We start from the raw sequence: 13,756 nt of genomic DNA, 5'->3' as shown, positions 1-13,756 counted from the left end.
CCAGCGGTATACCCAGGTAGACGGAACTTTCCTAGTTATGCCTGGGTCCTTAAATCCCTGTATTTTTTTGTTTTCTATTAAACTAGGATATAGAAGTATGGCAACAATTGTATTTCTAGATCTCAAACTGACCCATAATTAAAATATCACTAGAATAAAAGTGGTTCACTTTTTTAAAAAATCTACAACACAGGAGATGAGATATAAAAAAAAAAAAATAAGTTCAAGATATAATTTATTCCCTCCCATCTCCTACTTAGGAAGAAAAGAAACTAAGTAGCTTGTCCAAATATACACAAGTTGTTAACGGAATTGGGACTAAACCTCACAAGTTCCTGGTCCTTCTATAAGAAAATGTAGTGCAATCTGATGGTAATTGAGTAATATGTTAAAGGGATCTTTAATTACAAAGAGTGGCAGGTGAAGAAACAGATATAAAAACAGTCCTATAATTAACATTTTATCAGTTCAAACATTTTTACATAGTAATCTGTTTTCTGTACTCTTATCCTTTAATAGCTAAGATTTGAGCCATCTACTGTGTGCCAGAAGGCTAAGTATTTATGTATTCTCATGTAGTTTTCCAAAAAAAAAAAAAAAAAAAAAAAAAAAGACTCAAGGACAGGTACTACTATTCTTATTTTATAGACGGAGAAGCAGACACAGAAGTTGCCCACGATCTTACGGTACGTTTTAGAACTTCTTGAAGTCTAGATACAATAGAATCTATTTTAAAAAAATAATTATGCTTAGGCATACTATATTTTAATGGTTATTTTCCTCAACTATACATTTTTCAGAACTAGTCTGTGAGTTAATATAATTTTCTGAAAATTTTTAACACATAACCACTACCACATAGCACTATCAAATCAAAATATCAAAATGCCTTTTTTTTTTTTTTTTTTTGAGACAGAGTCTAGCTCTGTCTCCCAAGCTGGAGTGTGCAGTGGCAAGATCTCAGCTCACTGCAACCTCTGCCTCCCAAGTTCGAGCAATTCTCGTGCCTCAGCCTCCCGAGTAGCTGTGATTCTGTGATCCTGGCTAATTTTTGTATTTTTAGTAGAGACAGGGTTTTGCCATGTTGGCCAGGCTGGTCTTGAACTGGCCTCAAGTGATCTGCCCTCCTCAGCCTCCCAAAGTGTTGCGATTACAGGCGTGAGCGACTGCGCCTGGCCCCAGACACCATTCTTTCATGAGCTACTTTGTCTAATCTCCACCTACAAATCAGACATGGAAATTTCACGAAGTTAGTAAGTAAAGAAAACTTACGGATCACCAGCCCCGGATAAATCTGTTCCATTTTCTTCATAATCTGGAAAAAAGTCCTCTCTTTCAAGTAATTCTTGATATTTCTCTTGGTAATCTGTAAGACAACATAGGAGAAAAACTAAATGCTGAAAAAATATCACATGAAATGACCAATCACCCCTAAATGTTTTTAAATATTATGACTTTTGCCCCCCTGCATGCTCAGAAATCTTAAAGTAATTACATAAAGTACTATAAATATAAGTTGGAAATCAAAGCCATTGTAGGTGATGTACATTCATGGCCAATGTGTACTGTTTACATTCTCTACTGCTGCTTTCCATCAGACAGAATAATGGTTATATAACTGTTGGGGAAGAACAGTTCTTCCATACTCCTGTTTTTCCTTTCATTGGAAAGATATTAATCAAATATTACTGGTTTCCAGCTCCCCCTGAACTCCTCCACAAGGAAGTAAAGAAAGCTATCTGGTAAAGTAAGCAGGTAACAGCAAATGGTCTCTGTTGCTCAGATGAGGTTAACCTACCAAAAGTTTTGACAATGGGTGATTTTCCTTCCCTTTCTTCCCAGAGAGATGGGGAAGGCAGCTACCTGGTAAATGTTTCAGCTCTGCCAACTTTCCCTTCATTGGATCCTCCAAAGTAATACCGGTGATATCACAGCTATCTGCCAATTATCTTAGGAAGAGTTACTGGGTACCTTTTAAGGAAAGTATTTCTTTATGAAGTCCTAACCTCTGAATAAAAAAAAAATGAATCCATATATATTAAGACTAGTTATCTTATAATTAGTTTCTTATGAACAGAAGCCAATGGAAATTTTGCAATTATATTAGACTGTGTAAAAGCCATGTTTTTCCAAGACTGTGTCAGTCTGTGTAAAACTCTAACTCCAGCTTCAAGGGCTAGGGACATGCTGATACATGTCAATTTTGACAATTTAGAGACAGTTTTAACAATAAAACCTTCCTGCTACAAATGCTTCAGGTACTAGCTAAGACATTCTTTTAAATGTATAGATGAGTTCACAGAAAAGAAAAACCAAGTCATCAGGTCACAAATGAAGAAGGAACTGAAAGCCATACATAAACTGCAGCTGCTGCAGCTGGGAGGCTGACAGGTGATGTCGGTCTCAGTAACTAAGGGGCTTGGATTTTAAAACCCACAGAAAGTCAGAAAGCAAGGTCTTGGGCCCCATGTGAAACAGGAAGATGAAATCCATGCTCCATGCCCACCTCACCTGCACAAACTTGGGGCCCTCAAAAGGCTAGTATCTTAAACAAAAGGAGAATCAGGAAAAAACCCCCAAAATATCTCAGTGGCGTTTTATCTAAGCGAGACAGCAGGAAAGCTTGGTCGTCTCTGCCTGGGTTTGGAGTAGGGACAGAGCACTTTGTAGAAACTGGTTCCCCAGAGAATTTTTAACAATGGGCCTGCACCTCAAATTCCTACTACCTACATAAAGAACCCCTATGACAAGAAAATAAAAAATTTGTCCAAGTCAGTGATACGTACTCTGTGGCTCCTGGCAGAAGCAAATGTAAAACCATTTTGGATAGAGGTTCCTATAATCCAAGTCATAGTGTTTTTCATGAGGAAAAAAAAAAAAAAAAAAAAAGACAAAGCACTGAAGCATTCAATCAGGGTCATATTAATATGAAACTTCAAATGGTTTAAGAAAAAAAAAATGTGTGGACAAGGTCAGGAATTCAAGACCGGCCTGACCAACATGGTGAAACCCTGTCTCTACTTAAAAAAAAAAATACAAAATTAGCCGGGTGTGGTGGTGCACACCTGGAATCCCAGCTACTCGGGAGGCTGAGGCAGAAGAATTGCTTGAACCCAGGAGGTGGAGGTTGCAGTGAGCTGAGGTCGTGTCACTGCACCCCAGCCTGGGTAACAGAGTGAGACTCCGTCTCTAAAACACAAAAGAAAAAAAGAAAAAAAAGTGTGTGGAAAGAGCACAAATGATAAAGCAAATAACCGTTAACAAAAAGTACACCTGGGTAAAAGGTATTCCTTGTACAATTTTACTTTTGTAACTTTTCTGTAAGTTTGAAATCATTTCCAACTAAAAGTTTAAGAAAGACAGTTAAGGCAAAAATTTTATGTGTGATGATCAGAAATAACACGGGTTATAATTAAGATGATAAAACAAAAATATAAAACAGAAGTAAGCATGTTTAGAATGAGAAAAATTAACTTGAAACTGAGAAAAGGTCAAGATTATTTGAACAAAATGAAGAAACAAAATTCAGCTTGATTTTTATGTAAAACTAAGATTTCATTTACTTTCATGAAGTACAGGAGATTTAAAAACCCTTAAGAAAAAGAAACAGATTTATATTGGCTGTCTATATTACTTCTTTTCCTTGAAAAGAAACTGAAAAACCAAACTGAATTTCTGTAAATCAAACAGTACTAGAAACAAACAGGTTAGACAAAAACAATCAAAATAAATCAAGGTAATTTTTAAGAGTAACAGGAAAGATTTGTCTTACTAGACATAGCAAGATTCACAGTAAGGTAAAAATAATTAAGTGTAGTATTGGCATAGAAAGAGATTAACAGAAAAAAAGATTCACACAAACACAGGAATAAGACACACAATTTTATAGAAGAGTTACATGGTATACAACAAAGGGGGCTTATTATAACTAGGAAAGGAAGGATGGCTTAATACCTATTGTTGAGACAACAGGCAATGGAAAAGATACTTAATTCCTATGATATCCTCCTATATAAAAATTGCACTGGTAGATTAAAGACCTAAATATAAAAAGCAACAATGATTTTTAGAAGCAAATAGAAGTGGTAAGGAAACTTTCTTTTTTTTTTTTTTTGAGACGGAGTCTCACTATGTCGCCCAGGCTGGAGTGCAGTGGCCGGATCTCAGTTCACTGCAAGCTCCGCCTCCCGGGTTTACGCCATTCTCCTGCCTCAGCCTCCCGAGTAGCTGGGACTACAGGCGCCCGCCACCTCGCCCGGCTAGTTTTTTGTATTTTTTAGTAGAGACGGGGTTTCACCGGGTGAGCCAGGATGGTCTCGATCTGCTGACCTCGTGATCCGCCCGTCTCGGCCTCCCAAAGTGCTGGGATTACAGGCTTGAGCCACCGCGCCCGGCCAAACCACAGAAAGTAGAAACAAGACTGAAATTTTGTTTACATTAAAACTCAAAGGTTCTACATGACAAGACATTACAAACAAAATGCAAAGACAGCCAAATACTAAGAGAAAGAAGGTAACCGAAACCCTCAGCTAAGAATCACTTTTTTCTAGACTACACAAGTAATTACAAAGCAGTAAGACAAATGATCCAACAGAAATATGAGCAAAGAGTATAAGCAGGCAATTCTCAAAGAAAGAAATCAAAAAGGTCAACAGGAACAAGAAAACTTCAATATAACTTGTCAGGAAAATAAAGTGTCAGCAAGATAGAATTTCATACAATCTGATGGATAAAAATTAAGTTTAATAAAAAGTATTGCCAAAGATGAGGAGCAGGAACCCTCATGTGCTGCTGATGGGAATGTTAAGTGGCATAATCATGCTGGAAAACAATTTAGTAACATTTAGTGAAGTTTAAGATGCCCATAACGTATAACTTAATTCTACTCCCTTGCCCTAAAGAAACTTCTTTGTGCTAGAGACACAGGACAGTCAATGCTTGGAATCCGGAGGAAACAAATGAAAAAATTCCAACCATAAGCTGGTTGCAGTTTGTACCAAATGGGAAAAATTTCTCTTCCTCACTCTACAGTCCCATCTATTACAATTAAGGCAATCTTTCTATAAATGATCCTCTTCTGGAAGAGGAAATGTGCAGAGATTTCGATTTTAATTAATTCTCACACACCAAGTATTAATGAAATGTGTAATTCTTCATGTCGACAAGTATTAACCCATATTAATATATGTTGCTGACTATGTGGTGAACTAGAACTGTCTTTCCCCTCCATCTAATCACCTGAAAATTTAAGATTATAAAAAAATGTTTGAGGAAATATAAAATTAAAATAGTTGCATTTAATTGAGAATCCTTCCCATCCTCTGTTGTTAGGTGACAAGACATTATATGTGGAATCAGACTTTCATTTGAAATGGTTCAAGTGGTCACTATGAAGAGCATTCTATATTAGACAAACCATTACACTGGTATTTTAGAATGATGTGAAGACATCAAAAAGTTATAATTTTGTGCTGGTGAGGATGTGGTTTTCTGTAAATTTACTACTTTACCACACAACTGGGAGGAGGGAATGACTGTGAGACAACATACCTGGATCAGCTGCAGTGAAAGGAACACCATCAGATGTATAAAATGTTGGTTCGTTCTAGGATGAATCAAAGTGATAAAAATATGTAATCATTTCAGAATAGATTTTTATAAGTACAATAATGAAGCATGGCTGATGTCACTCATCTGCACCTGATAATGCAAGAACAAGCAAAAGAACCTAACTTCCTAGTAGCCATTTTCATTTCACTGAGAAAGTCTATGGTTTTCAGATTTCCATTCTATTATCTCAATTTCTTGTGGTTCTAACGGTGCTGTTTATTGTCTTTCAGTGAACTGTTCTGTTGCCTGGGCTGCTGTGCAATGGCATGATTTCAGCTCACCACCACCTCTGCCTCCTGGCTTCAAGCAATTCTCCTGCCTCAGCCTCCCGAGTAGCTGGGATTACAGGCGTGTGCGCCACCACGCCCAGCTAATTTTGTATTTTTAGTAGAGACGGGGTTTCTCCATGTTGGTCAGGCTGGTCTCGAACTCCTGACCTCAGGTGATCTGCCTGCCTCGGCCTCCCAAAGTGCTGGGATTAAAGGTGTGAGCCACCACGCCTGGCCAACCATTTTTATTTTATTTTTCTTTACTACAACATGCAAAGTAAAAGTCTGAGATGCAGGTCCTTGGTTATGAATTCTCTGGAAAAGCTGCTTCCTGGCATCCCTGTGCTCAAGTCCAAGCCTTGTCAATCTCTCTTGCCACTGGATATATCTTTCTCTAGTCCACCCTTTCACTGGAGAATTCTAGGTCTCTTCTCTTTTTTACCCAGTCTGATGGTTGCCATGTCACTCAAAGCCAGTGAAGACAGTTATTAGGCACTGAATTCTGAGAACAGCTTTATGTAGATCTTCTAATTTCCAAAACTGAATTCAAGCAATAAGCAAAACTTAAAATACAAACAGTGGCATACCATAAAGTAGTTAGGATCATTTTCTGGTGTTGCTTCTCTATATGTTGAAGTTGCATGGACTCTACCCCAGTTACTTGACCGGAGTTCTACAAGCTTCAAGAGCATCTGTTTCACATCTCTGTAGAAAAAAGTTGAAAATGAGTTAGTGTATCCACCATAAGGGCTGTCAGACCCTAAAATATCTCAAATTCCTAAAACTTTATTTCCTTAATTTAACATGTACATCTGAGGCCTTGACTTTCTAGACATTTCCTATATGACAAAAATTCATTTAAAAAAACAGCCTTGAATTATGTTCCATGTAACTATAACTATATGGACCTTAAAGGCAGTGGCTATCCTTCAAACAACATTTTTATGTCTCCTACTCTACTTACAGTAGTACTTTTATTTGTTGGACAGTTAATATCTGGATTTTGTTTTTCATTTAATTCATATTTTAACATAAGAAAATTAGCTTTTTCAATTTCTGAGCAAAAATGTCTGACATGTCTATCACAAAAATGTCTAGTGAGCAGAAGCTATAGGTAAAATATTATTCCTTTAAAGAAAGTATTTTTCCATATCCATTAGCCATCAACTACCCTGCTGAAGTACAGCAAATTAAAAAACAATCTCCAAAGAAAAAGCAAGACATTGAGATGTACTGGCTATTTACATTACTTCTTTTCCTACCTACTGCAGTTTGCATCTAGAACAACATTTTCAATTCTCTGAATAATTTCTTCCATATCCATCTTTCCTTTTTCCTTCCAAGCATCTTCCAAAACTGATCCTGTCAACTAAAAAAGCAGGTGTCAGTAAGATAAGAAATTCCATAGCGTATTACAGAAATTCTAAAAAGATATCAGTAACAGTTCAAGCATTCCCTAAACAAGATGAATTTAGCGAGTTTAATATTCCTAATTCTTGTCTATCATCTAACATTCAGTGATCTCTATGCCCTCTGTATTTCTCTTCACTGAGAGAATCTAAAAAAATAAACGATAGCAGAACTTTAATCATGGGTTTTATGTCAATGACTTTTATATTCCCTGTATGACTAAGATAGGCTATTAGATTTTAATGAACATATCACTTTTTTGAAATATACAACATGCAACATAGAAGCTTTGAATTAAAAAAAAACACACAAACACACATTTCATCAGGAAATAAATGAGTTAAGAATTTAAACAGGTAATCTATAGAAAGTAATAAGCAAATGGCTAATAAACATGAAGAAATGCTTAGAATCATCTATGACAAAACAAAAACCAAGATTGACTATATCCATCACTATAAGGATGTAGAAAGAGATGTACTCATTCTGCTGATGGGGCTATACTCTGGTTCAGCATTTGGAAGGCAAATTAGCCATTACTTGTCGTAAAGTACATATGCTCATCGACTCACCAAATCTGTTTAAGAATTTAACCTACAAAAGTATCTGCACATATAAAGACAAGAGGAAATATTACAAGCAATGTTGTAGTGGCTAAACTGAAGATAATCCAAATATTCATCAATAAACATTGATAAATGTTATGGAATGAATAAACAATGCATATGCATATGACAGAATACTAGGAAGTTATTCAATAAAAGATACCTCTTTTATTGTGTGTGCCATGGAAAAATTTAAGATGTTTCATTAGGTGGCAAAAACAAAAAAAAGCCAAAACAGAGTAAGATCTTATTTAATAAGAGCACATATACAGAGATAAGAAGGGAAGAAGACAGAATTTGCAAATGGAAATGGTGTAAAGGACTTCCATTTTTCACTTCTGAACTTGCTTCATATATTACATAGTAAGTATATCTTGCTTTTCCAAAATAATTGGAAAAAAGTAAAATGTCAATATTTACCTTAAAGTAATAACTTAATCTTAAATTCATTTGAATACTATACAGACTTCCCTTCCTCTAAATCATAATAGGTAAATTAGTTAAATAATTAAAAAAAAAACCTACCTTCAATAATTTTACTGCACAAATTAAATTGTCATCCATAGGATTAGAAAAGAGGGCATTCAGCAATTCTCGAAGACCAACCTGAAGAATATCTGCTCTTGTAACCTGTCCATTTGTTCCCTTGATCTTTTGGGACCAAAAAAAAAAAAAAAAAAGAGAAAAAAACAAAAGGAATGATGCCAAAATATAATACAGATACATAAATGAACAAGGCGTTGGCAAAATAAGTGTTTTAGCTAAATGACAAAAGTCATCGGAATACACTCTGATATCTTCACAGACTTAGAATTACTTTATATGTAACTAAGACCTCTAATAAAACTGGTAAGCTATGGGTAAAATTTAATATCCATTTATCACAGAGTCAGCATAATTTAAGGCCACTTTGATGTTACTGCTTCATAAAGCTTTCTCTAGTTTGTTCAACTACCACTTTTTTTGAACACACAGCATTTTATTCTGCTTTTAAAATATTTTAAAATATTCTATTTTGCATCAGAGTGGTATATGTATCTTGTATCACTGGGTAGAAGAATTTTAGGTGCAGGAACTAAACCTTATCTTTACATCCCCCATAGACCTAGCATCATTATCTCCATATAGAAAATGCTCAACAGTATTCTTATTTTAGACTGCTGTTCATATTTTGGCTTAAACTAAAATTAGACTGAAAAAGAACATGGCATAAGATTTTCAAAAAACTAAGTCCACCTGTGATAAAAAGGCATAGTAAGGCTCTGGACTGGACATAGACCTTTTAGATACAATGACTGAGATGCACATTTGATAGATTCACATCGTCTTATGATGTTTCTGATATTATGGCATTTATGATCTTAGGTTCTCAAATCAGAGTATAAGAAGGTATAAGCTTATATCTGAGATTCACTAATTTAAAAAATCAAGCAGAGGCTGGGCGTGGTGGCTCATGCCTGTAATCCCAGCACTCCGGGAGGCTGAGGTGGGCAGCACCTGAGGTCAGGAGTTTGAGACCAGCCTGGCCAACATGGTGAAATCCCAACTCTATTAAAAATATAAACATCAGCCAGGCGTGGTGTTACGTGCCTGTAATCCCAGCTGCTCAGAAGGCTGAAGCAGGAGAACCACTTGAACCTGGGAGGTGGAGGTTGTAGTGAGCCGAGATCACGTCACTGCACTCCAGCCTGTGCAACAGAGCGAGACTCTGTCCCCGCCAAAAAAAAAAAAAAAAAAAAAAAAAAATTCAAGCAAATCCATTACACAGTAATAATGCTGTGCTGAATGCAGCACTTCTATTGCCTACTAACAAGCATATACTTAAGTATACCACCCAAATTTATAAAAACGTTTAGCTGTAGACTTTGTACAAATGCATTTTTATGTGGAAGATTAATATATAAAATAGGACAAAAAATAACTATTCTTAGGGGTTGGGGGATTGGGGAGATGTTGGTCAAAGGACACAAAATTTCAGTTAGGGGGAATACGTTCAAGAGATCTCATGTACATCATGATGACTATAGTTAACAATATATTGTATACATGAAAACTGCTAAAAATTTTAAGTGTTCTTAACAAAAAAAAAGTAAAATAATGCATATGTTAAATAGCTTGATTTAGCCATTCTACGATGTATACATATATCAAAGTGTTGTGTACCATAATTTGTCAATTAAAAAAATAAATATTTTTTAAAAAACTATTTGGGTGAATTAGAGTGAAAACCCTAGTCTCTCTTTTCACTCAGAGTTCTGCAGAGTAAATTGCTTTGAACCACCATCTGAAAGTCAACATACTAAACGTATTAACATATAAGATGCAAGAATTCAAAAAGGTATTACTGTTGATATCTCAAGAACTTAAATTTGCATGTAAACCACAGCTTCCTAAAGCATGCAGACTTTTACCTCAGTAATTATTTCCCAACATCCTGCCCATGAGCAAATGTTATGGACAGACGGTCCAGTAAACATAGGTGCTGAAACATGTTTTCTTTCCTCCTTCATTTCACTCTTCAGGTTGTAAAAATACAATATGAACACAAATTCCTCATTGAGATCAACTTATGTTCTCAGGCCTTGTTAGTACTTAACAAAAGAAAAACTTCTTACCTCCAGGTTAAGATAAAGTTCTCCCAGAAAGAGTACAAATGCATGAAATCGTTTTCGAGTAACTTCATCCCCTTTTGCAGCTTGATCTTTAACTTCATATTCAGTGCGACATCTAATTAAAGACATATCTTTTATAATCTCACATTGCTTTGCTTTTTAAATAGTCAAACAAGATAACCATTTGTCAGTTTGGTTGTCCACAGCCAAGAGGCAAGGACAATGTCCCAATGCTCTTTCTACAATAAAGAAACTGCTTATTGAAGAGGCTAGATTATACACCATGTTTTTGTACTAAGACTCCCAGTTTGAAAAAACTGACAGTTTTATTTTCAACTATTTTTATCAAATTTGTAATATGTTTAAGCAACACACGTATAATCAGATTCACAGCATACTGGCAGCACCAAAGAAGGGAGAGGGAGCCTCACCTTATTTGTCTTACAGGTTTTTTACTAAGCAAGCACTGATTTTACATGTCTCTGTAAATTTTTTTATACTACAACTTTGAAAAGGATCTTTAAATACAGACAGACAAACACACACACACACGCACACAGCCTCCAATTGAAAATAAAATGAATTAAGTCCGTTATTCTTGTAATTTCCATTATACGTATCAGAGAAGTATTCATGTGAGGAAAAAATTCCCCCATTAAAACCACAATTAGAAAGCACCGGACTTGTTCTCTATTTCCAACGAGACTGACAGCTTCAAATAACTGATTTTTCCTTGCTCTGTTTGCCCCTGACTTGACCCATTTGCTTCACACAGATGACAAAAAGAAGAAATCCTCTTCTTGGAGCTTATTGTCAGTCATAGTTCCTACAAGGTAACTAAACTAGGCACAATAACCCTGTCACTGCCTTCATAAGTGAATTACGGTGTCAGATATTGTTACTAAAATAGATTTTAAAACTGGACTGTAAAAGTTTATCATTTTGTTATTAAGTATTTTTAATCTTTATTGATAAGGTGAGAAAACTCTGGGAAAGTAACTTGTTTTATAAAACTAGTTTTGACAGTTTTCCTTTTAAAGACAAAGGGAAAAGCTATGGGTACTGAATGGTTTCCATGCAGCCAGTTTAGGTTGACTTTGTAAAAAATTTTTAATAAAGAAAAAATAAACTACCTCTTGTTCAGTAATTGACTCTGGGTCAGTTTGTCAACCACGAAACCCCAGCACAGCTTACTGTGCTTATGTGGCCAATTCCAATGTTTTCAAGGTATATTAACTGAGCAACATCTTCTGTTTGAGTCAAACGTGGTAAGATATTTGTTATCTTGTACATATTAAATTCCTCATCAGAAAAAAGTTGGGATATTTATAGATAGTACATTCTGGTTAATAATGGAAGAGATCTGTTAATTAATGCCAAATCAGTTATGTAAAAACACCTGTTGGCTGCTTTTCTTTCTGTTACAACTTTGTTGGCAAGAGTTGATGAAATAACTTTTTTCATAAAATGCTATGACAGATTGTACGTTAGGAAACAATTATGTACATGCAAACATAAATACCTACATAATTGACTAGGTGACAAGTCAAACGTTTTAAGCTAAAGATTTTCAATTATAAAAGAAATGTACGTTTATTTTGGAAATGTTAAAACAGAAAAAGTATAAAGAACAAAGTCACCTGTAATACCACTAAAAACAAGAGATAACTGCTGTGAAGGTAACTTCCATTCCATCTTTTTCAAAGTATGTATATATATATATATATTTTTTTTTTTTGAGATGGAGTCTGGCTCTGTGGCCCAGGCTGGAGTGCAGTGGCCGGATCTCAGCTCACTGCAAGCTCCGCCTCCTGGGTTTACGCCATTCTCCTGCCTCAGCCTCCCGAGTAGCTGGGACTACAGGCGCCCGCCACCTCGCCCGGCTCGTTTTTTGTATTTTTTTTAGTAGAGACGGGGTTTCACTGTGTTAGCCAGGATGGTCTCGATCTCCTGACCTCGTGATCCGCCCGTCTTGGCCTCCCAAAGTGCTGGGATTACAGGCTTGAGCCACCGCGCCCGGCCATGTATATATTTTTTAAAGAGGTAGCAGAATTATGCTCTGCTTTCTTTACATTATTATCTTTGACAGGATTACAGTACTATAGAAGCACATATGGTGGGTAACAGTCAACGAGAATAGAAGAGTGGGTCTCAATCATAGCTATACAGTAGAATCACTTGGGAAGCTTTAAAAAATCATGCCCTAGCTCCACGTCATCTAATTACACCAGAATTTCAAATGGTTCAGACAGGATCTTGGCTTTAAGTATTCAGGTAACTCTAAGGCACAGCGGCGGGTGAGAAGCACTGAAAAACATGAGTGAGCATCCCTGGCGTCCCACCACCTACAAGTACCCACTTTGAATCTTTACAGAAGCTACAATTTGTGTTTCTTTAAGTATGGTTAGATATCTTTTTATAACTTTGTCATCTGTATTTTTCGAAACTGTTTTGGGCCATTCCAAGTATTTTTATTATTATTATTATTATTATTTTTGAGACGGAGTCTGGCTCTGTCACCCAGGCTGGAGTGCAGTGGCGCGATCTCGGCTCACTGCAACCTCCGACTCCCAGGTTCACGCCTTTCTCCTCCTCAGTCTCCTGTGTAGCTGGGCCACAGGTGCCCGCCACCACGCCCAGCTAATATATATAGTACTTTTAGTTTTTTTTTTTTCTGTATTTTTAGTAGAGACGGGGTTTCACCATATTAGCCAGGATGGCCTGAATCTCCTGATCTCGTGATCCACCCGCCTCGGCCTCCCAAAGTGCTGGGATTACAGGTGTGAGCCACTGCGCCCGGCCTATCATTTCACTTTTTTTTTTTTTTTTTTGAGACGGAGTCTCGCTCTGTCGCCCGGGTTGGAGTGCAGTGGCCGGATCTCAGCTCACTGCAAGCTCCGCCTCCCGGGTTCCCGCCATTCTCCTGCCTCAGCCTCCAGAGTAGCTGGGACTACAGGCGCCCGCCACCTCGCCCGGCTAATTTTTTTTTATTTTTTAGTAGAGACGGGGTTTCACCGTGTTAGCCAGGATGGTCTCGATCTCCTGACCTCGTGATCCGCCCGTCTCGGCCTCCCAAAGTGCTGGGATTACAGGCTTGAGCCACCGCGCCCGGCCCTCATTTCACTTTTAAGTCTCTGACATATTTGGGATTTTAGCACAGAGAGTGACACAGGAACTCATCTTTTTTTTCCCAAATGACTATCCAGTTATGCTACCAGCACAATTTATCTTTTTATCAACAACTTGAATT

At 36.8% G+C, this 13,756-nt stretch overlaps 1 protein-coding gene across 6 annotated transcripts in view; it reads right to left on the bottom strand.

Moving 5' to 3' along the window:
- PAIP1 (poly(A) binding protein interacting protein 1) overlaps nt 1-13,756 on the bottom strand; it is a 31,978-nt gene that overhangs the window by 2,307 nt on the left and 15,915 nt on the right. For all 6 annotated transcript variants that reach the window (XM_009208372.2, XM_003899639.4, XM_003899640.3 and 3 more), the window contains exons 5-10: nt 10,510-10,621; nt 8,420-8,545; nt 7,142-7,248; nt 6,467-6,584; nt 5,551-5,605; nt 1,273-1,366 (exon numbers count right to left, since the gene is read on the bottom strand). In XM_009208372.2, coding sequence (XP_009206636.1) covers nt 1,273-1,366; nt 5,551-5,605; nt 6,467-6,584; nt 7,142-7,248; nt 8,420-8,545; nt 10,510-10,621 — 612 coding nt within the window. The remainder of the gene's footprint in view (nt 1-1,272; nt 1,367-5,550; nt 5,606-6,466; nt 6,585-7,141; nt 7,249-8,419; nt 8,546-10,509; nt 10,622-13,756) is intronic.

Source organism: Papio anubis, chromosome 5 (assembly GCF_008728515.1).
Source record: "Papio anubis isolate 15944 chromosome 5, Panubis1.0, whole genome shotgun sequence".
NCBI classification, from domain to species: Eukaryota; Metazoa; Chordata; class Mammalia; order Primates; family Cercopithecidae; genus Papio; species Papio anubis.
The sequence above is the reverse complement of the archived record's forward strand: the minus strand, read 5'-3'. Positions and strand labels throughout refer to the sequence as shown.